Source organism: Rasamsonia byssochlamydoides, assembly GCF_041956645.1.
Source record: "Rasamsonia byssochlamydoides strain NRRL 3658 unplaced genomic scaffold VTN77scaffold_27, whole genome shotgun sequence".
NCBI lineage: Eukaryota > Fungi > Ascomycota > Eurotiomycetes > Eurotiales > Trichocomaceae > Rasamsonia > Rasamsonia byssochlamydoides.
The window spans coordinates 127,936-149,341 of record NW_027192410.1 but is presented as its reverse complement, the minus strand read 5'-3'; the positions used below and the strand labels follow the sequence as shown (position 1 = coordinate 149,341).

Genomic DNA, 21,406 nt, shown 5'->3' with positions numbered 1-21,406 from the left:
CCAGTGGAGCAGAAATAACCCTCTCATTTTCCAGCCTGAGTGAACTTGCTTTGGGACTCAGTTTCTCTACTTTATGGGAAACTCGATGAATGCAAAGTCTATATACTAAATAACTTTGATCCTCGGGATATTATTGATGACAAATCTGTGTGTTTGCACGGGATACTTCTTTCTACTTCCAACTCGAGGTAATAGAATTATTTTTTAGGTTTTTTTTTATTCGCAGCAGATGATGGTAACAGCCATTGCTGAGACGAACATTTCTGGGCCCTGACATTGTAGAACGTTCAGACGTCTACTGTTTCACATCCCTGACACTGGCGCATTTCTTCTACGATCACTATATGAATCTTATATTTTATTGCCTTGAACGATACTTCTGTCCGAAATTCCAAACTTGGTAATGATTCTGCTAAGAGGTTATTAGATGATGTGTTTTGTATCATACCAGTGATAATAGAGGGGGAAAAAAAGAACTTATTTCGATGCTGATCGTGGTACAACTTATATAGATCGCAATAATATTTGCTGCATGCTGTTCTCCACAGCGAAAATAATTGCGACTCAAGTTTGCTCCACAGGAAAGTTTGAAGCATAAAAATACAGCAGGCACTCTATACCAACTTGCGCTAGAGGACTCCCTCTTAAATTATTGCTGTTCTATAACAGGTACTTACCAGAGCCTATGAACAATCTGCTTTTAACAACTGGAATAAACGATTAGAAATCGTCGCCAAGCGGCTTCGAGTTTCTGGTCGATGTACTGTACACCGTAAAATATACTACTGTCACGTGATCTCGGCGGGAGATCCGCCGAGAAGGGCAGGCAAGCAATCTCCCCGGATCTGCAAGCTGTTTAGGTAGTTTATCGCAGAGCTTCGTTTGACAAGCCCCCCTATTCATTTTCACTCCCGCATTCCGTGATGCCACGTTTCCTTTTTGCTTCATCGTCGTTTTGCCGTGACAATCGCTCTGTGCGATAGCTAACTAAATCCAAATCCCGCTCATTGGCCTGACTGGTCCAGCCATTGAGGGTTGATTGATTGATTCTGCTGCGGAAAAGGCTGGCGGAGGATGTTGCTCCGCTCTACCGCATCGTGAACCTGAGACTGCGACTGCTGTGTTCCTCGTCACGATAGTCGTATCGCGACACTCGATAGCGAGAAGAGCAGCCGAAACGAGAACAGCAAAACGCTCGTGTTGCCATTGACTGGCGAGGAACGAAGTGATTGACGCGGAGGAGAGCAGCGAGTTGTGTCGTGATTTTCTTCGCGACCAGAATCTTGCGGCCTCGCCATGTCAAGCTCATACTCGTGGATCACACTCGCCTTCATCGCGCCAGTCATCGTCGCAATTTTCTGGACGCTCTCCTCAACGTCCGGCTCGCCCTTCACCAACTCGTTTCCCAAGTTGTACAACAAACGGATATGTCTGCTGATTGCGCATCCGGACGATGAGGCCATGTTCTTTGCGCCAACGCTGCTGGCGCTGACGAGGCCGGAGCTGGGGAATCATGTCAAAATTCTGTGTCTGAGCACTGGTATGTTTACACCTTTGTGGATAAAATCGTGCTTGGTGGAGAGACAACTGCTCTTTCGAGCGATTCTTTACTGACACCCGACAGGCAACGCAGATGGCCTGGGCAACATCCGCAGGAAAGAGCTCCAGAAAAGCGCAGTCCACCTCGGACTCCGGAACGAATCCGACGTGTTTGTCGTGGACGATCCCTCCCGCTTCCCCGACAGCATGACCACCACCTGGTCTGCCACCGACATCTCCTCCCTCCTCGCGTCCGCCTTTGCACCCGACCTATTGTCTTCTACTGGATCTGCGACTCGACGGAAACAAGACGATGGTCCCCCTAACGCGACCATCGATGTTCTCTTGACCTTTGATCAACATGGCATCAGCAACCACCCCAACCACAAATCCTTATACCACGGTGCCGTCGCTTTCCTGCGCGCTCTGATGAAAGGCAAGAGCGGGTACTCCTGCCCCGTGGCGCTGTACACCCTCACCACCACAAACATCCTCCGCAAATACTCCGGCGTCTTCGATTCGCCTGTGACGATGTTCCTGGGCGCGTTGAGCAACCTCCGAGACGTCACGACGGGAAAGGCACCCTCCTCGAAGGGCCGGGGACCGCCGAACCGACTGCTTTTTATCAACTCCGTCAACCAGTGGCTGAAGGCTCGCACGGCGATGATCGACGGCCATAAGAGCCAGATGGTCTGGTTCCGATGGGGCTGGATCACCATCGGCCGGTACATGGTAGTGAATGACCTGAAACGAGAAAAGATATAACCATGACTATACCATAGCTATAACTATAACTATATGGCTTTGGGAAAAGCCAAACTAATGTACCATGACATAGTCTTGAATTTTTATACTATAATATCTGTACAATGCTCCTATTTTGAGACTTCTGAAACGTACGGTATATCTGCATTAACACTGCACCTCAGAGCAATTGCAGGCTTTGTGGATTCGTCTGTAAAAGTAAATCTTTCAAAAGACGTCGAGATACCAACAAGTAATCTATACCTGCAAGATGCTCAGGGGAAATTCCCCAATGAAGAAAACTCGAAACAATATATTCCCATCCCCAATATTCTTTTTATTCTTTCTCTCATTCTTTTCTTTTTGTCGTTCCTGAAAAGGAGAAGAAAGACTCGCTAGTAAAAGACCTCGAGGAAAGAAAGTCATTTAGACAAACCCTCAGCAAGCATATCCCACCCAAGCAATCTCCATACCTCGCGCGGAAACCACTCCAGAACAGACTCTTCAGCTGCAGCTGTACCACCACCACCGCGGAGCGAAAGCGAAAACGAAAGCGCCTCAGCAGGTAACCGTGGCCGTCGGAGGGAATCACTGAAGAGAGGATGATCGTCACTGAAAACGGCTTTGAGGAGGGTGCTCTGGAGCTTTCGTTTTGCGAAGGTGAGGAGGGGTGGGCTGGAGGCTGCTCCCTCTCCAACGGCGGCATTGCCATTGCCATTGGAGGCGGATTTCATAGCAAAAGAATACACAATTGCCATCGCCCGTTCAAGCAGCCAGATCAAGAACTTCGCTTCCATCTCTGCCGCCTGCACGGCCGCGTCGTCCGTGTCTGCTTGCATCAGACCCTGCGGCAGAGGGAGCTTCTCTGGGTCGGCGCGCAGGTCCGGTCGTAGGAGCAGGTCTCTGAATTCGAACACGCAGAGGATTTTCCCCACACGGCGGAGGAGGATGAAGAGGTACCCCTCCAGCAGGCTTCTGTGGGTGGTCACGGAGTTGCTGCCGGAAAGCATCATTGTGGCGAGGAGGCGGACGATGCTTGAGGAGACTTCGTCCTCAGCAGCAGCAGGTTGAGCTGTGGCCTGCTTGGACTTGGACTTGGCGGGTTGCTTTTGTCTTCTGCTTTGCTTGCTGCTGCGTTGGGGAGAGGTCCCTTCGCCTTCAGCTTTGGCTTTGGCCTTGCTTCGTTGTTCCAAGGCGCGGAGGATGGTTTCGAACAGGGAGACCAGGTGATAAATGACATGTCCTTCGTGTTTCCTTCCTTCTGTAGAGTTTGCAAGCTTGTTCAGCCCTTGGCAGAGAAGCTCGTAGGCACGCTCCAGGGCCCAGATGACAGATATTGGATCCGGCTCTTGCTCTTTTAACCCATCAGTAGTCGCCTTTGGCCGGTTTGACGCGGCCGTTGTGTTGTGGATAGCAGTCAGGACAGCTGCTTCTGCTGCTTTGCACAAGTTGACTGAGTTCAGGACGATGACAGAGTAATTGGGCTTCTTCTGCAGTGTCTGATGGAGCGTGTATAGCTGCCTCATGAACGGCGCAACGCCTGTCGTAGTCAGTGTGAGACAGAGAACGTGATACTCCAGTCCATCTAACTTACTAGCTTCCTCGTATTTGAGATCCTGAATAATAAACTCATCCAGCTTCCCCCTCCCAGTTCCACTCGTAGACGGCCTAGCCGAAACACCCGTCTTCACCCGTTTCCTTGCAGCAGCAGCAGAAGCACCCGGATCGCTGCTCATCTTGCGCTTCTCTGATCCTTGTACATGCCCATCCGCAGACTCAGGCTTCAGCTTGACAAGCAGAGACTCATTACGCTGCTCCAGGTCATAGATCCGATCGAGGAGCTTGCTCTGCGCGGCTTCGGATTCCGCATACGCCCGCTTCCAGAACGCCACGCTGTCGAAGTACTTCTCCGAAGCGAGCATGCGCTGGGAATTCTTGGCCGGTTTGATCTGTGTGCGGATCTGCAGGATGTGTTCTGATGATATATCATATAGATATAGCGTTAGTTAGTTGATGGAAATAATATGCTCAGTTGCACTCGCCTTTGACATCTATACTCGCAGGCTTCGATTTGACGATTGCTAGGGCGAGCGCGAGCTGAGCTGGGGATGGAGCAGGGCACCCATTGCGAACGGCCCCAGGGGGATTCATCTTGTGCTTTCCAATCCAAGATGGCGTTGAGTTAAAAAATGGGTCGGGAGGATGGGCCATGGATGTAGAGAATCGATTCCCGGGAGAGTCCAACACGTGCCTCCTGCCTCCCCTTTCACGTGCTGCCAACAGTAGAAAAGGAATGCGATAGTAGAATGATCATCAGTCTGGATAAATATATATCTTGTTCAACTTCTATATCATGACATTCCTAGGAGTGACACAACAATTGATATAATGATATCATCGCCCAGCTTCTGCTCAAAGGGGTATCTCTATAATACAATATACAACCAGGACGTCATCTAGTATACTTCCAATCAAACACATGACTTAATTCTCCGATCCAGAGGAGAAAGAACAGAGAAAAAGAAGTCAGATGAAAACGGTCGCTTTTCATGAGGCAGCAAGCTTCCCGTCTGCCAAACCTCCTCATTTATGATAATCGATTGATATTTCACCAAAAAGCTTTCGAGGCTTTTACTTGCCTACCGGCCATTCGTTACCGTCGCAGCACCACCGGCAGCCGCAGCAGCTGCATCCGCAGCCTCGTCTTCCTTGCGGAGTTGTTCCTCCAGAGCCCTGCGCTCCTTCTCGCGTTGCGCACTTTTCAAACGCATGAGAGTGATTTCTTCTAGGCTTGGAGTCGTCAAAACTGGCTTCTCTCCAGAAGTTGATGGAGAAGATGCGCCCTTGTTTGCGGCGGCGGCGGGAGAAAATGAGGCGAAAGAAGGGGGTCCCCGTCCAGTATTCTTTGAAGGGGTACCACGGTAATTGTTGTCTTTAAGAGTTGAGAAATCGAATGACGGCTTGCTATTCAAACTGGGAGTATCGGCTGGAGTGGTCTGCGGTGATGGTGCAGGTGAGGGTGAATGAGCATCGTGCATTCCCAGATCGGGCTCGTTGCCTGAGGCCCAATAAACCGAATCGATAATGGCCCAGTCGCCCTCGCCAGCTTTCCTCTTCTTCTCACTGTCTAGAACGGCGGCGTGAGCACCCACGATCGATGTGAAAACCACAACTCCAGTGGCAACCGTCTTCTTCTCCCGCTTCTCGCCAATGCGCTGGCGCTTGTCTTTCAGCATGAACGCGTTCTCGATTTTGCCAAACGGCGAAAAAAGCGGAATTAAACTGTCCTTGTCGAGTTCCAACCCGCGCCCTTCACGAACCCATCGCACCTTGACAGCCCTCTCGAGCTCCGGTACGTTTGTTCCTCCTTCCTTGGAACGGTCCACGCGTTGGTTGCTTCGATCCTGAGCTTCCTGCTCCTGCTGCAGTCGGCGTTCTTCTTCCTCTGCCTCTCTCATCAGCCGCTCCTCTACCTCTCGACGTCTCCTCCGTGTGTCCTCCGCGATGCGTTGGATCTCCCTCTCCAGCCTCTCCTCTGCGTCCTGGTCCCCGGTCGCCATCCCCGTCGCCATCCACGGCCGCTTAATGCCACGCTGTGCCGCATCGCCTGCCCTTTCTCGTGCCTCCAGCTCCTCTTTCATCTTCCGCTTCGCCGCATCCATCATCTCCGCCTCGCGGCGCTTCCGCTCGCGCGCCTCGCGCGCATTGTCGTAGAGTTGCCGGACTGACGGATCCGAGAGGACATCGTAGGCGATCTGGAGCAGATGGAATTTCTCAATATCTGCGGGAGTCGGATTGGCGATCTTGTCCGGGTGGTACTTCAGCGCCGTGCGTCGGTAGGCGCGCCGGATCTCGTTATCTGCGGCGGCGGGGGAAATGCCCAGGAGGGCGTAAAAGTCTTGCGACGAAGCGGCGTGCGCCTTGAGCTCGTCTGTAGGAGCCATTTTGAAAGCAGCTCAGCTGCAGAACCGGCCGCTGGTCAATCCTGTCTGTGGCGAGAAATTGCAGATGACAGAGAATACACAAAAGTGGGGGGAAAGGGAAGGAAGGAAAATGGAGCACTGTCCTTGTTTGAATGCAGAACAGCGTCCTGAGGGTGGTATCAAAGCAAAATATGAAGAAGAGGTTGTTGTTCTTGTCCGCAGGAGCGAAATCGTGACCGATGACATACATGTCGATAGTGCTCAACAACAACCTTCTAACCACTTCTGGTTAGTCGCGAACTTGGCCCGATCTGCGGAACGTGACCATTCCATAACGGGTTAGGCACCTGGCGTGTCCACGTGGATGGTTACAGCTGACTACCACAATAAGTAAATTTCTATTCTTTAGGATTAAATTCCTGTTATTCATTATTTATTCTCTTCATTATGCTTATTTTAATATGTAGTCAGCATTCGTCCATATGGAATGAGTCAAGTGTTAAGAGTTCTCCACAGTCTAGGAACTAAATTAATAGGAGCGATTTTATAACCATAACTCTTAATTGCTACCTTAATTTATTAATTCCCCTAATCAAATATACAAATACACACATGACAAGGATTCGTTTGATATAATCACCCTAGATCCCCTATGAAGATAGATCGATATCCCAGAATACGAACAAGACAGAGAAGGCCCGCAAGAAATTGATCAATCAATTAGGTGAGTCATTGCTCAAGAAATTAAATTGAATTTGAGCCTCATGCTTCTAATCCAAAAAAAACCTTAGCCTTAGGGGCTAATTGTCTGATGTAGAATATGCTCACACAGGGAATGATTATTGTGAAGGCTGTGCTGTGTTGCACACACACATTTGGACACCGACTGTGGCGATGCAAATATTTGCTTCTTCAAGAAACTCTCAGCGTGACTCACGATGAGTAAACAAATACGAGAAAATATGAGATGATTAAAACACACTTTCATCACAACTTTTCGATGGAAGTATTTATTTACTGCTGATATGCTGTTGACCTGACTTTTCCTGCTTACTGACTGCCCTTATCCTTGCATACGTTCATACCCATTCATTCATTCTTTCTTTCTTTGAATTTCACTGTGAGGTACATATTTCTATCACCATGCTATACCGCGAGCAGCGACAGGCAGCCGCCAAAGAAACCAAAGCCTTAACCGCCGGCATCATCCAGACGACGCGTGGTGGATCGACCGAGTCGACGTTCTATACGACCCTCGCGCTGCCACTCCTGCCCAGTTCAAGCAACGGATCGAAGAAGAAAACACGCGTGTACGTCGAGAACGGGGACAGCCTCACCATCGCGCAGAGACTGCTGTCCACCTCGCCAGCAGCCAAGATCGGGGTCCTCAACATGGCCAGCGAGCGGAGGCCCGGCGGCGGATGGATGCGCGGTTCTCTCGCGCAGGAAGAGGCACTGTGCCTGCGCAGCACCCTTGCTGTTACCCTGAAGCCGTCCTACTACCCGCTTCCCCCGCTGGGCGCGATCTGGAGTCCCGGAGTGGTGGTGTTCCGCGACGAGGTGGTCAATGACTGTCGGGTGTTTGAGCCGGTGGAGCGGTTTGTCGTGAGCGTGGTCAGCGTTGCTGGATTGCGGCGTCCGCGACTGTCGGAGGACGAGCAGGATTATCGTAAGTCAAGTCAAGCAATCGCCCTGTATCCTGGTGTCCCCTTCTCACAGAAAACCTGTCTATGTAGGGCTGCTCCAAGACGTCGAAACAATGGAGAACAAAATCCGGCAGATGCTGCGGATCATGGCCACCAACCAGATCACGCACTGTGTCCTGGGAGCCCTGGGCTGTGGGGTGTTTGGCAACCCGCCAAAACGGGTGGCCGGATTATTTCGACAGGTGATCCTGGAAGAGGAATTTGCGGGGTATTTCGATGAGATTGTCTTCGCGGTGCTGGACCCGAAAGGGGAAGGGAATCTGAGGATTTTCCAGGAGGTTGTGGGGGATTTTGTGATTGAGTAGGCTGGTATACACATCAGCTTAGGATTGAATATTCCCAGGAGGATGTATTCGTCTGAGGCGTTGTGATACTGGTCATGGACTGAATTTCCTTCTTTCTTTGATATTATCAGTGGCCTTAATAGTCACCAGTCTTCTTCTCAAGTCTACTGGCCAATGGCCTCGTGATTAGAAATTTCTCTATTCAGATATTGTATGCCTACCTAGGTAAATATAAGGTACTGATTACTTACGAAACTCCCTTTGTAATACTACTGTAATAAGGGTAATAATTCCATTGGATATTGTTTGAAATTAGGAAACTCTTTGCTGCCAACTCTGGTAGAAATATAATTATCTAATTCGAAGACTTTATTGTAAGGATTTTACACTCAGTCCCAGTCCTATCAACCCTGAACGTGAGAACTATCTGCAATTTTAAGGCAATCAATCCCATATATACCTTACTACATGTCCTCTTCCAAGAAAAAGCCACTGAGTAAGAATATACTTGATCACTCATGGAAAACTGGGTTGGTGGAGACTGATCAACCTCTGTGCTCATATAGGCAGTAGCCTATTGGAGTATGCAATTTACATCCCTAGGTATATATATGCAGACTAGCTTATTCCTTCATCTGATAGATCGTAATGATACCTAAGTACATTAGCTTGGTCGTCCTTCCTCCGAGATATTCGTAGGATCGATCTCATTTCGCGCAGCTAATTGAGAAAAAAAAAAGACCAGTCCACACTGCCGGTTCGATTCGAATTGCTCCGGTCTCCTCATTTGATTCCTGCAAGTCAACGGGCTATCTTCGCCGCCAAGATAGAGGACATGTGTCCCACTCCACCCTGACTGACTGCTGGTCAATTAATTATAACGTGTCACTGCACTAGCCGATGCATGATCCTGGTTGGTCTCGATTGTAAGCAGATTGCATTTCGGCAATGTAGGCGGCACTAGATGAACTAGATGCAGTAGTATGTCGGATTCGGTTAGGTGTTGCTGCAATGCTAAGTGTGTGCGTTGTCTAGCTAAAGAGAATCTATGCTAGAGCAGACCTGATATATTATATGACTGGATGAACAAACCCCCCTCACTGGAGTACCCAGGTCAATGAGCCTGTGAAGAATATGCTCCTTGTGTGGAGTACGAACAGCGCAACTCAAGGCACATAAACGATAAGATGGCAATCATTGATTGGATGAAAGACTCTTATGACCATGTCCTGTCCCCCAAGATGGTCCACTTGGGAATGGGTCTCTTTAGCCTTATCTTGTCGAAAAGACCGATTCCCAGATCCCTCAATTTGTCCTGTTCAACTTCACCTGCCTGCCAGTTCTCCTATCGTCATCATCATGGACATCCCAGAAGCAGAAATATTCCCCGTCCTGAAAGGCAAGGTCGCCATCATCACCGGCGGTGCCCAGGGCATGGGAAAGGCGACTGCCTCCGTGTTCGTCAAAGCGGGCGCCCAAGTGGTTATCGCCGACATCAAGGAGGAACAGGGCTTGCAGGTGGTCGCCGAACTGTCGCAACTGGGCGAGATTCACTTCGTGAAAGCGGACATCTCCAAGTCGGCTGATGTGCAGAATCTGGTCGTGCAGACGGTGGCCAAGTTTGGCCGACTAGACGTCGCCGTCAACAATGCGGCCCTCACTCCGGACAAGACCCCCGTCAACGAGTTCGACGAGGACTACTGGCGACGCATCGTCGATGTCAACCTCACAGGGACAGCCCTCTGTTGCAAGTACGAAATGCAGCAGATGATCAAGCAGGGCAACGGCACGCCGGGCCGGTACTCGATCGTCAACATCGCGTCCATCAACGCGTTTCGACCCCAGCCCAACATGCCCGCGTATACGTCGGCCAAACATGCCCTCCTGGGCCTGACGAAGCATGCTGCCATGGATGGAGGTCCGCATGGGATCCGAGTCAACGCCATTGCGCCGGGGGCCATCTTTGTAAGTGAACAAGCAGAAAGATGGGAAGTGAAACTGAAGCTAACGCTGAAGCAGAGCGACATGTCAACCGCTGCTCTCAAGATCATGGGAACGACCCACGAGGAATTTGCGCCTCGAATAAGCTACCTGCGTCGGTTTGGACATGGGCATGAGGTGGCGCAGGGCTCACTGTGGCTGTCGTCGAATGCTGCCTCGTATGTCACGGGGGTGTGTCTACCAATTGACGGGGGATGTTTGGCCATGTGAGATGATCAATCCTTCATGCAATCTATATTACTGTACAAAGAAGAAAGCGGTCATTCCAGTGCCTGAAAAGGCCTTTATCTGACGATAATAATACGTAGACGGCAAACGAACAATAAACATAACTAGCCTCGTTATCTTACTTACAATTTATAAGATCCATAGGTAAGCTTCTACTCTATAGAGCCATTGGTTTCTGGATAGGATAGCATGAAGAGCCTCTATATTGAGATATTTCTAGAAGGCTCCTATAAACCACAGTCTACAGTCTAATGCTGTTACTATTAGAACATATTAGGGAGAGTAGAATCCATGCCTTGATGATTACTACCGTAGTATGACTTACTAGTATTATAATAATGATAGTCTGTGATACCTAGTCTATTGGTATAGCCATCCAACTCGAGTGGCTTCTTGATCAAGTCTATAGATTTTATACTCCTTCTACTGAGGAATACCTAGGTATGCTTAATTTACCCTATAGTGGCTACGGTTAGTAGACTTCTAATATCACTGCCTAGTTAAAGAAATGTGCTTAATGAAATTGATAGATAGCTTGAGATGGTTGAGATTGTCGCAACTTAGAAATCTTCCACTCGGCTAAAAAGAGTGCCACGACAACTGCTTCTTAGCTGTTAGATTTTTTGATAGAAATAATGCTGTCGCTCCCTGAAATGACCTCTGTTCAGAATAACCCTGACCATTGTTTTAGGCGGCGGACGCCTAAAGTTTGGGGAATTGTTTAACTAAAATTAGCTAGAGGAACAGGCATGGTGAGATTGTCTTAGCCATCGAAAGTTGGGCCGACTGTCTTGACTCAAAAGGTTCCGGTTCCACAGGCATCACCCTTGATGACGACCATGGCGCGGGGACGTCTCCTTCATCCTTTCCTGAAGAACTGCCCCTTCTCTGGATTCTCCCACAGTTATAGATCTCTGCGTTCTTCTTTTCGCCCGTTTCTCTTATCACCGTTTTCCAACACACGCAACGTGGTCTCAAATCGATCTCGCTCCAAACCGCAGATTTTCCCTGATACCGGATTTGACAACATAAATCCATCGGAAAAAATTGAAGAGGAGTTAATACCAAATCACAAAGCCGAGAGATTCTATCCCGTTCGCATTGGGGATGTTTTCAACGACAGGTACCAAGTGGTCGGTAAACTGGGTTACGGTTCCAGCTCCACCGTTTGGCTGCACCGGGATCTGCTGTATGTAATGTGCAATCTTGAGTGTCAGGAATGTTCACAATCTATATAAGCTCAAGCCTTCTTCCGAAGATAACATCGATACCATGTGCTGAAGGTCTATATAACGGGCTGTAACGTGAACCGAGAGATTGAAATCTACCGTCATTTCAATGCAATTCGTTCGGATCATGCTGGACGATCGTGCCTCCGACTATTGCTTGATTCTTTTGAAATTAGGGGGCCACATGGCCATCATGTTTGTCTGGTTCATCAACCTCTTGAAATGAATCTCTTTCGGTTTATGAAGCTCCTTCCTGATGGGGTCTTTGATAAACGCCTCTTGAGGCTGGCTATCCGGAATGTCCTAGCTGCTTTGGACTATCTTCATTCAGAAGGACATGTCATCCACACAGGTATTCATTTGTTGATAAAATGTCCAATGACAAATAAAGGTATGAGCTGATCCCAATCCAGATCTTCAACTGCACAACATCCTCCTGGGGATCAAAGATGAGTCCATTCTTTCAAAATATTTGAAAACCCAGTTCCTCAAAAAGTCGTCAATGATCGCAATATTTATCTCTCTCAACCGCTCCAGATTACTTCCGGGACTCCAGTTCTCTGTGACCTCGGCGAGGCCCAACTTGGTGATGAGGAACACAACGACGATATCATGCCAGACATTTACCGGGCGCCTGAAGTGATCCTGAATATGAATTTGGGCTATAAGGTTGACATCTTGAATGTCGGTATGGTGGTAAGTAAAACGAACTCTCTACTGCAACTTCCTTATTCCCATCTATATCAATTGTCGATGACTGAGCTCACAAACTGATCAATCACTCTAGCTCTGGGATCTCTTCGAGTATCATCACCTCTTCAAAGGCCGGAATCCAGACAATTTGCTGGATGATGCCTATCACCTTGCAGAAATGGTGGCGATCCTGGCCCCCCCCCCCCCCCCCCCCCCCCCCCTCCCCTCTCGAATTCCTCCAACGCAGCGAGCCTCCGTTTCTGGGATGAAAATGGTCCGTACAGCTTCATTCCCAATAAGAGGGTTTGCCAAATTGTACGGAATGAGGCCTGCTGACAGAGTTTACAAGGCAACTGGAGAGGTCTTGCCCCAATCCCCGAGGGTCAACCTCTTGAAGATCTTGAACAGAGACTGGAGGGAGAGGACAAGGCCGAATTTCTCCTTTTCTTACGGCGAATGCTCTGCTGGGTGCCGAAAGAAAGGGCAACCGCGAAAGAACTCTTGTTCGACCCGTGGTTGATGGAAGGCCTTTTTCAACCAAAATCAAAACCAACGGCGGATTCGTAGTGTTGTTCGCTTTGTGCATGGGATGGCTCGTTTGGCGTTGTAGGTTTCTTGTCCTAGGGTAGATATCTCCTGTCAGAGAGCAGAAGTCAGCGTAAGGCGGTTAGGTTCCTGACAAATAAGAGTCCCCAATAGGCTTCAGCTTAGTTAACGAAGACGACCTGGAACAGTATTTGGTTGGCCTCGGACATGGTGAGCTAGGTGATATCAACGAATTCGAATGGGACGATATGGTATGATATGGTATGATATGGTACGACATGGATGGATGAATTTCAGTAACTCTGTGAACGATACTCTAAAGATTGGTGCATTTAAACATATTTTTGAATCAAAGCTATACCCATTTCTTCCACCAAATCAAAACTGTGTTTATTTTTGAATTAGAAAAATTATTGAAGATTATCCTCTTTTATTTTTGTTAGATTAGCTACCGCATCTAGCTCTCCATCTTATCTAATCTGATCTAACTTATCTTATCAATCTAATCTGTGTAGGGCGGGGCCTTGTGGAGTCTTTTACTAATCGGAGGAACGTCCAAATTCCAGTCAGTGGGAAACCATGGTCCATCACATGACCCACGACAGTCAAGGACTCACGCCCCGCAAGGAATGAGATGCGATGAGGTCTGTGCGCGCAGAACTTCCTCGTATTATATTACTATTATTACACGAAGTAATTGAGCAATGAGTCCCACAACTCCAATCATGCATCGAACTGATGCTGTTGTGAGGCCACTGAGGCCGTGCGCAGTGGCACAGCTACCGTTGGTGCCCCTTAATAAGTAGCTATCAGTCGCAGGCCAGACTTGTCTCTTCTCGCGACTCCACAATCCACCCGCGAACTGTGTCTTTAGCACGAACAAAAAACCTTCATCATTTTCTCGTCCACCTGAAGGAGTTCTCAATGGAGCACGCAGACCTCGTGGTCATCGGGACCGGTGAGTGCGCTGCTACTTCCCCAACCCATAGCGCGTCTAACGCAGAGCAGGCTGGAACGGCCTGGTGGCCGCAAAGACCTACCTGGAGGTCAATCCGTTAGCTGCCGTCGTTGTCCTCGAAGCGGAATCGTCCATCGGAGGTGTCTGGGCCAAGAACCGTCTCTACAAGGGCCTCAAGTCCAACAACCTGCTGGGAACCTACGAGTACAGCGACTTCCCCATGGACGAGGCCACCTTCGGGGTCAAGCCCGGCGAACACATCCCAGGGGGAGTGGTGCATGCCTACTTGGTCAAGTACACCGAGCACTTTGGGTTCGCGGACAAGATCCGCCTGAACTCGAGAGTCGAGAGCGCAGAACGGCAGCCGGACGGGTTGTGGCTGCTCACCATCGCCATGTCTGGCGCAGATGCACCGACCAGGACCGCTCTGCAGACGCGCAAGCTCATTCTGGCCACTGGCATGACGTCGCAGCCCTTTCTCCCCGATTTCAATGGCCAAGACTCCTTCGACGCCCCGCTGTTCCACAGCCGCGATCTGCTGAACTACGAGGCGGATGTGCTTCAGAAGGGCAAGCGTGCGACGATTTTCGGGGGGACAAAATCCGCCTGGGATGCCGCATATGCCTGCGCGATATCGGGGGTGCAGGTGGACTGGATCATCCGAGAATCAGGACATGGGCCGAACTGGATGGCACCACCGTATGTCACGCCGCTGAAAAAGTGGCTGGAGAAATTGGTGACCACCCGATTCTTGACCTGGTTCAGCCCGTGTATCTGGGGCGACGCAGATGGATTTGCTGGCATCCGTCGGTTTCTCCATGGCACCTGGCTGGGCCGAAAGATCGTCAACGCTTTTTGGGGCATCCTGGCCAATGATGTAGTCCAGCTGAACGGGTATGACAAGCACCCGGAGACAAAGAAGCTCAAACCGTGGATCAGTCCTTTCTGGGTGGCTTCTGGGCTGAGTATCTTCAATTATCCGACAGACTTTTTTGACTACGTCCGCGATGGGACTATCAAAGTCCATATCGCTGACGTCACCCATCTCTCGTCCAAGACGGTGCATCTGTCAACCGGCGAATCCCTTTCGTCCGATGCTCTTATCTGCTGTACGGGATGGAAGAGTACGCCACCGCTGAAGTTCTTGCCCGAGGGTATCGACCGAGAGCTGGGCCTTCCGTGGAGTGCTGATGTCCTCGACGAGGGGCTGATCAAGGACGCCGATGAAGAGATCCTGAGGCGGTTCCCTCGTCTCCGAGATCAGCCGGCCGGCAACCACAAGTACAAGCCATTGTCCAGGGATGCTGCAGCCGAGGCGCCCCATCCATTCCGACTCACTCGGTTCATGGTTCCCCCGTCGATGATCAAGGACCGATCCATTGCGTTTCTCGGGATCACAATGACCATCAACACCACAATTATCGCCCAAACCCAAGCCTTGTGGGCGACTGCATATTTCGACGACAAGCTTGAGGTGAAGCCAACAGTCTCCCGTCCAGCGGGCAAGGACAAAGCTGATACAGATGCCTCATCTGAATCGGACCTCGAGTGGGAAACTGCCCTGCACAGCGAATTCGGCAAGTGGCGATATCCGGGCGGCTTCGGCCGCCAGAACCCGGACTTTGTGTTTGACGCCATTCCTTACGTTGACCTGCTGTTGAGGGATCTGGGATTGCGGACGCATCGGAAAGGAAGCCTTCTGGCGGAGATGTTCCACCCGTATGGGCCGGAGGACTACCGCGGTATTGTCGACGAGTGGAAGGCCGTACACCGGTAGACTGACCTGGTTATATAAGTGAGAAACGGCGTGTAGTGAAATGAGGATCTTCTGCAAGCAGACAGTCTTGTTTCTGTGTGCGTATATATTGAGTGTTGGAAATTGTATATTCAACTGTCGATCGGATATTGGTTCAGGTCCGGCATATCTGTGAATATACTTATTGTTAAGTTCGCCAGTTTTGTGACTATTGAAAGGGGGAAAAGAAAATAGTTCTTGTCTGAAACATCACTAAGCAGGTCCTGCTCTTCCTCACCTTGCTCCCTTTCCTTGAAAACTTTTCTTCAATCTACGATCTTGATACCGGAACTATTAATTAAACAAACTAAACAGAGTATGAAGATTGTCGAATATTAAGTACCTTGAGCGATGCTTTCCAAAATCATTTCGACCCTCATCACCGTTGTGTACTGGATGAAAACCATGGACTTACCATTTTTCAATAACTGTCAGACTTGGCCAGGCTGTCTACCTAATTACATGCACCAAATTGCTGAGGTATGTAGTAGCACTGAAGATCTGTTACTCCAACAGGCGTTTCTTCGGCAACAGGTATATTCGTATATTCAGCCATGCGAATCGATTGGATCCAACCTGATCGCTGAGCCTTGCACCAACCGTCTGCACCGCAAGATGACACCATTACAGGGGAATTTTTGAACTACAATGGAAAGATTCCGCCGTTCTAATGATGTGTGGTCAGTCGATTGTCGAGTTTATGCGGAATGTTGTCTTGCAGTCATCATCATCGTCGTCATTCGACAAGCATTCGATTCAGAAAGACGAGCAAGACGCCAAAGCCATCTTCCGACGCTGCAATATTTCTTTCCTCTTAGATCTGTTTTCTCCCATAACAGGTAGCTCGGGAAGCGCCCCTCAGCGAGGGCCCTTACCTTTCTTCTTGAATGCAGACAAGTTGCATCCGGTGTATCCTGACTCTGCAGGTGCATTCATTCTCCCCACAGTGCCGACAGTCGATCAATCAATTCTGGTCAGTCTGCAGTCCTCGCAGCAGCCTCGCTTGTCTGGTGACTACTGACTCGAGTGATAGATAGCTACAAAATCTCTCGACGCTGCCGCTTATATAAGGAGAGAGGTAATAAATATCCTTCCACTTTTGACGATTGCAGTGCAGTGCCTTCTCGGTCGTATTACACTCAGATAGAAGAAAAGCTCTTCGGTGGGATGCGCATCGGCATAAAAAAAATAAGTGACTGTTGTCAGAATCGGCCAAAACAACGCCATGGCATTGGTTTCGAACCAATTCTAAACTAGGTATGCCGGTTTCTCACAACAGTGACAAACTTGCATACATGATGCTCCACTATTTGTATTATTCTATTCTATTTTATTTTCTCTTATCATTGCCTGATTTATGTATATATGTACTATATATCCCTAGGTATCTAAGTAGATAAACTCCGTCCAGTCCAGGCCAGTCCAGATCCTAATATTAATCAATCAATCAATCTAACATCACTATATCCATTGGAGTAGTGTGTGCAACACTTCATCAAGTCTATTTATCATCCCCTCTACTACTTTGAGCGCTGACCTGCAAACAATCAATTTAAAAAAATAACATTTTGGACTTTTTTTTGTCTCGCTGGAGCAGAGCATTATTTCTTTGCAATGGTTGGAAGTGAGCGGGATGCCAGGCCTGGTCATGGTTTTAGGGTTAGGGCTAGGGTACAGCTACCTAGGCTTGGGCCAGAGTTAGGACATGGGGTCAGGGCTGGCCCATTTGAGTTATGGTACCTCCCAGCCCCTTCTGCAGCTTCTTGGACATCGCGAATCCACTGCTTCTTCTTCTTCTTCTTCTTCTTCTTCTCATCTACCTCAGATCCGTCGTCAGACCATAGCATACGGGATTTTTTTCGGATTCTATTATGCCCAATTCAGAGGCAGAGCCAGAGGAAGAGCCAGGGCAAGAGGCCATTGACAAATGCAATGCAAATCCATCCATCCATCCCTGGAGAAAAGAATGCATCATTAACAACCTCTGGACTTACTTACATAGGATAAGGTGAAGGTAAAGCAAACAAAGTACTGTGAGGTGACACGAACTTGTAAAGTAGGTAAGTAAGTATGTAAGTAGGTAGGTAGGTGATTGACCGAAAACAAATAAATACCTTCAATTCAGTTCAGTCAAAACTTAAACTGGTTGTGTGTATTGTTACTCTGACTACCTAGTCAATAATATGTATACATCTGTTTCCACGCACTTAGAATAGCTTTTTTTTCCCTATTTTCACTACGATGTACTGTAGATTAGCTATTGTACAAGTACATGTACATACATACCTAGATATATATGTCTTGTGCTGTACAGGATATTCCTATTGTGAAGAAGCAAGCAATTGGCTTGTTTTGTTAATCTGTTTGTTCGATTAACAATAATAATAATAAGTGTTGTGTCCATTCTTGGCTGTCAGACTAGACTAGACTAGATAGTTAGGGTTCCCTAGACAGGTACCTACCCTCAGCAGAACCATGTGCAGAGTATGTACAGTACATACATAGTAGGACTCCATATTTTTTTTGGCACCTATGTATCTATCTAATACAGAATACAGCTGACACAGCGAAATCAGTAGAGATACTTGTTAAACTTCCCGATAAATTCTATTATTAGTTTTTGTTTTCCTTTGTCCCAAAAAGATACTAAGTTAAGTACTTACTCCCTGAATCTATGAATCTAATGTCACCGAAATCTGGGTACAGTTATAACCTCTAGAGATACAATACTCGGACCTTCTTTCTAATTGATAATATCGTCCAGCTTATCTCGCCGCTGAATATGAGTCTTTCTAAGGCCTAGGTATCTTTCTGTTCTTCTCCGATGGATCTTTCTTATTTTTGATTCCTATCATGCACAATACATCCTAGGTCGTTACTCTACATAACCAACATGAGCGTCTTCAGACGTTGACACTAAGCCAACGCTCAGTTAGGATAAAGCTAAGCTAGGCAATATCCTCCCTGTACACCACATACTTGCTTTTCGACCGCAGCTGTGGCCCCCTTCGGTAGATGACCCACGGCACCGGCAAGAGCGTCAGGCTGACGAAGCCCCAGAAGGACATGGTCCAGTGGAACGTCAGACGTTGGATCATGGGGATGGTGAACAGCGGAACAAATGACGAGAAGAGGTATCGCATCATGTTCTCGACGGCAAAGGCGGAGGCGCCGTAGGTGGCGCCGTAGATTTCATTTTTGTACCAGGGGAAGCCGAGCTGGACGCCACGAAAAATGTCAGATTATACTCAAGTCAAGAGGGAGATACAGGGGTAGATTAATACCAGATTGAGAGGAAAGCTGCAGCCAAAAAGAACGCCCGACATGACGGGAACAGCCCAGTGGATAGACGACTTTGCCGTCCAGGCAAGCCTGCAAAGATCAGCAATCAGTAAACGTTCAACAGAGAAAAGCGGACAGGTCCTACCAGAACAACGAGATTGGAAGCATGATACTCCCAATATTGCAACACCACAACCGCTCCTCAGGGGCAACAGCTTCCCCTCTCGCCTCAGCTCGCAGTTTCGCCTTCTGGTAGATCTTCTTGTCGATGATGCTGATGATAGGAAAGGCCAACATGCTGCCAACCAGCAAGGACAGAAAACTCAATCCGACATGGTAGACGGAAAAGAAATACTGCGTCTCCAGCACGTACGGGAACGCCACGTAGTACACGAACAGCATGCCCTGGACCACGGCGCCATACGCCGCTGTTGGCAGCATGATCGGCTCGACGAGCAGCATGTGCAGTGGCCGGCTGAACCCGACGCGCAGGGAGTCTGCGACGCTGAGGCTGGAGCGCTCGTTGTTGATCGACCTGAGGATCCTCGGCGCGAAGGTCTCTGGCACGAGAAAGTTGATGACGACGCAGAATCCTAGCAGGATGGCCGATAGCCAGAAGGTCCAGCGCCAGTTATCGCCTGTGTCTGCTACCACTGCCGAGCCGGAGACGGGGCCGACCAGCGGCGCAAAGGCGCCGAACATGGAGTACATGACGATGAACTGGTTGCCCAGGGGCTCAGTGGCGTAGTCCCACAGATCATTGATCACGCCGGCGAAGATGCCGACACAGGGCGACGCCAGCGTGCCCGCGAGCAGTCTCCCGAGCGCCAGAGTGGCATAGTTCTTCGCGGTGGCCGCGACAATGGTAAACACCAGACTGAGGGCCAGCAGCGCTTTGTAGAAGTACTGCCGGCCGAAGATCTCCGAGAAGGCAGTGCCAAAGGTCGGGCCCACAGAGAAGCCGAAGGAGTAGAGCGTGATGGGCAGCACGGCCAGCGTGTTGCCGACGTGGAAGTATCTCTGCACGCCGGGGATGCTGGAGATGTAGTTTGCGTTGGCGAAGAGGCTGTAGTAGGAGTCAGTATACTTGCAATTGACTGAGCATAGAATAGGATAGTGAAGGAACTTACACAACGAAATACGAAATCACGCAGACCATGGAAATCAGACTCTTTTTCCTCGCGCTCCACGATCGTGGATTCCGCGGGTCTCCGGGTGCGAAATCCATGGCGGGGAGTGTTTGTACGCTGATCTCTTCTGGTTGTTTTTCCATGTTTGTTGCAGTGTAGTATAGTATAGTATAGTATACTATAGTATAAATGGATGAATTGAGGAGGGAAAAAAAAAGAAAAGAAAAAGAGAACTCTAAAAAAGTGAAAATTAATCAATCAATTAATAGAGGAATTTATAGAACGAAGGTGGTCAAACATCATCTAGATATTGCAAGCGAGTCAGTCAGTCCGTCCGTCAGACAGTAAATAATCCGCGCTGCGCCGCAAAGATAAGACAATGCTGGCCACATTTTTCAATCTACTACCAGTGCAAGCAATGAAAGAACCCTGCATTCCGACCCAAACCCTAGCCAAAATCGGATCAAATCCGAATAACCTGGAACTACCCGTTCATGGAGTCAGTTGTGAATAGAACCGACCCGGTGCCTTGCTTTAGTGGGCGCTTGTTAGCTGTGATGTAGGTATGCGTGAAACTGCACCAGCGCTTGTATAACAGCCACAATGCATTTGTGGCTGAAATAGGTATTTGCAATCAGGTATGCTGGTGTAACTTGTGTAACTAATAGACGGAGTACGGCATCCACGCAAGATTTGTCAAATCAAGCTAGATAGGTAGGTAGGTAGATAATAGGAAACATCTTGCGAATCTCTACATATACGGAAGTATACGTCCGTTGTATCACACCTGTGTCACTTCTATACAAACGGATAGATTAGGTGGTAAAAAGCGAAGAACCCGTCGGGTATGTATTACATTTAACCTCGAAAATGTGTACGATTGACATAGATAACACCCCCGAGGTTGCTTGGATGCTGGTGAAGGAATACCTAGTTCTGATACAAGGCTGGAAATAACATACAGATAGATACCAGTGTGAATGTTGATCCTTAACTTGATAATCGCTAACTGCCTTTTACTTAACCTACACATCCACACGAGTCTTCAGATCATCGTCACGCCTCGAGTATTTTATTGTGGCTTCCTCATTCCAATCACACTTCGTCTCAATATGCAATAAAAGACGGCCTCCAGCATACGGCACAGCACATCAGGCCCCCACCCACCCAACATCCGTCTCAGGCGTCCAGCAAATAAGGCCTCCAGAAGTATCCTCTGACTGATAAAATAAGGCTGTCTGAATAGTATACTAAATTAAGCCCTCAGGTGGGCAATCTGACATGCTTCGCATTCGGACAGTGGGCATAACGACAGGAATAGATATATCATTAATAATACCTACGCCTA

The 21,406-nt window shown here is 48.7% G+C and overlaps 7 protein-coding genes across 7 annotated transcripts; 4 read left to right on the top strand and 3 right to left on the bottom strand.

Annotated features, from left to right (window-relative positions):
- Positions 1-1,296: 1,296 nt before the first annotated feature.
- Positions 1,297-2,304, top strand: VTN77DRAFT_3791 (uncharacterized protein; the record flags this gene model as incomplete). Its single annotated transcript, XM_069419778.1, has 2 exons — positions 1,297-1,540; positions 1,625-2,304. 2 exons carry the CDS (start codon positions 1,297-1,299, stop codon positions 2,302-2,304), a joined length of 924 nt encoding a protein of 307 aa, XP_069278141.1.
- Positions 2,305-2,705: 401 nt separating this feature from the next.
- Positions 2,706-4,434, bottom strand: VTN77DRAFT_3790 (uncharacterized protein; the record flags this gene model as incomplete). Its single annotated transcript, XM_069419777.1, has 3 exons — positions 2,706-3,823; positions 3,878-4,258; positions 4,326-4,434. 3 exons carry the CDS (start codon positions 4,432-4,434, stop codon positions 2,706-2,708), a joined length of 1,608 nt encoding a protein of 535 aa, XP_069278140.1.
- A 488-nt stretch (positions 4,435-4,922) lies between these two features.
- VTN77DRAFT_3789 (uncharacterized protein) lies at positions 4,923-6,227 on the bottom strand (the record flags this gene model as incomplete). Its single annotated transcript, XM_069419775.1, has 1 exon — positions 4,923-6,227. The coding sequence occupies one exon, from the start codon at positions 6,225-6,227 to the stop codon at positions 4,923-4,925; it is 1,305 nt and encodes a 434-aa protein (XP_069278139.1).
- Positions 6,228-7,349: 1,122 nt separating this feature from the next.
- Positions 7,350-8,217, top strand: VTN77DRAFT_3788 (uncharacterized protein; the record flags this gene model as incomplete). The annotated part of the gene is made up of 2 exons (XM_069419774.1): positions 7,350-7,875; positions 7,943-8,217. 2 exons carry the CDS (start codon positions 7,350-7,352, stop codon positions 8,215-8,217), a joined length of 801 nt encoding a protein of 266 aa, XP_069278138.1.
- A 1,338-nt stretch (positions 8,218-9,555) lies between these two features.
- Positions 9,556-12,914, top strand: VTN77DRAFT_3787 (uncharacterized protein; the record flags this gene model as incomplete). The annotated part of the gene is made up of 5 exons (XM_069419773.1): positions 9,556-10,161; positions 10,216-10,368; positions 12,192-12,350; positions 12,442-12,625; positions 12,697-12,914. 5 exons carry the CDS (start codon positions 9,556-9,558, stop codon positions 12,912-12,914), a joined length of 1,320 nt encoding a protein of 439 aa, XP_069278137.1.
- A 903-nt stretch (positions 12,915-13,817) lies between these two features.
- On the top strand, positions 13,818-15,628 carry VTN77DRAFT_3786 (uncharacterized protein; the record flags this gene model as incomplete). The annotated part of the gene is made up of 2 exons (XM_069419772.1): positions 13,818-13,851; positions 13,902-15,628. The coding sequence occupies 2 exons, from the start codon at positions 13,818-13,820 to the stop codon at positions 15,626-15,628; spliced, it is 1,761 nt and encodes a 586-aa protein (XP_069278136.1).
- Positions 15,629-18,549: 2,921 nt separating this feature from the next.
- Positions 18,550-20,156, bottom strand: VTN77DRAFT_3785 (uncharacterized protein; the record flags this gene model as incomplete). The annotated part of the gene is made up of 5 exons (XM_069419771.1): positions 18,550-18,562; positions 18,626-18,864; positions 18,931-19,018; positions 19,074-19,994; positions 20,059-20,156. 5 exons carry the CDS (start codon positions 20,154-20,156, stop codon positions 18,550-18,552), a joined length of 1,359 nt encoding a protein of 452 aa, XP_069278135.1.
- Between the last annotated feature and the right edge of the window lie 1,250 nt (positions 20,157-21,406).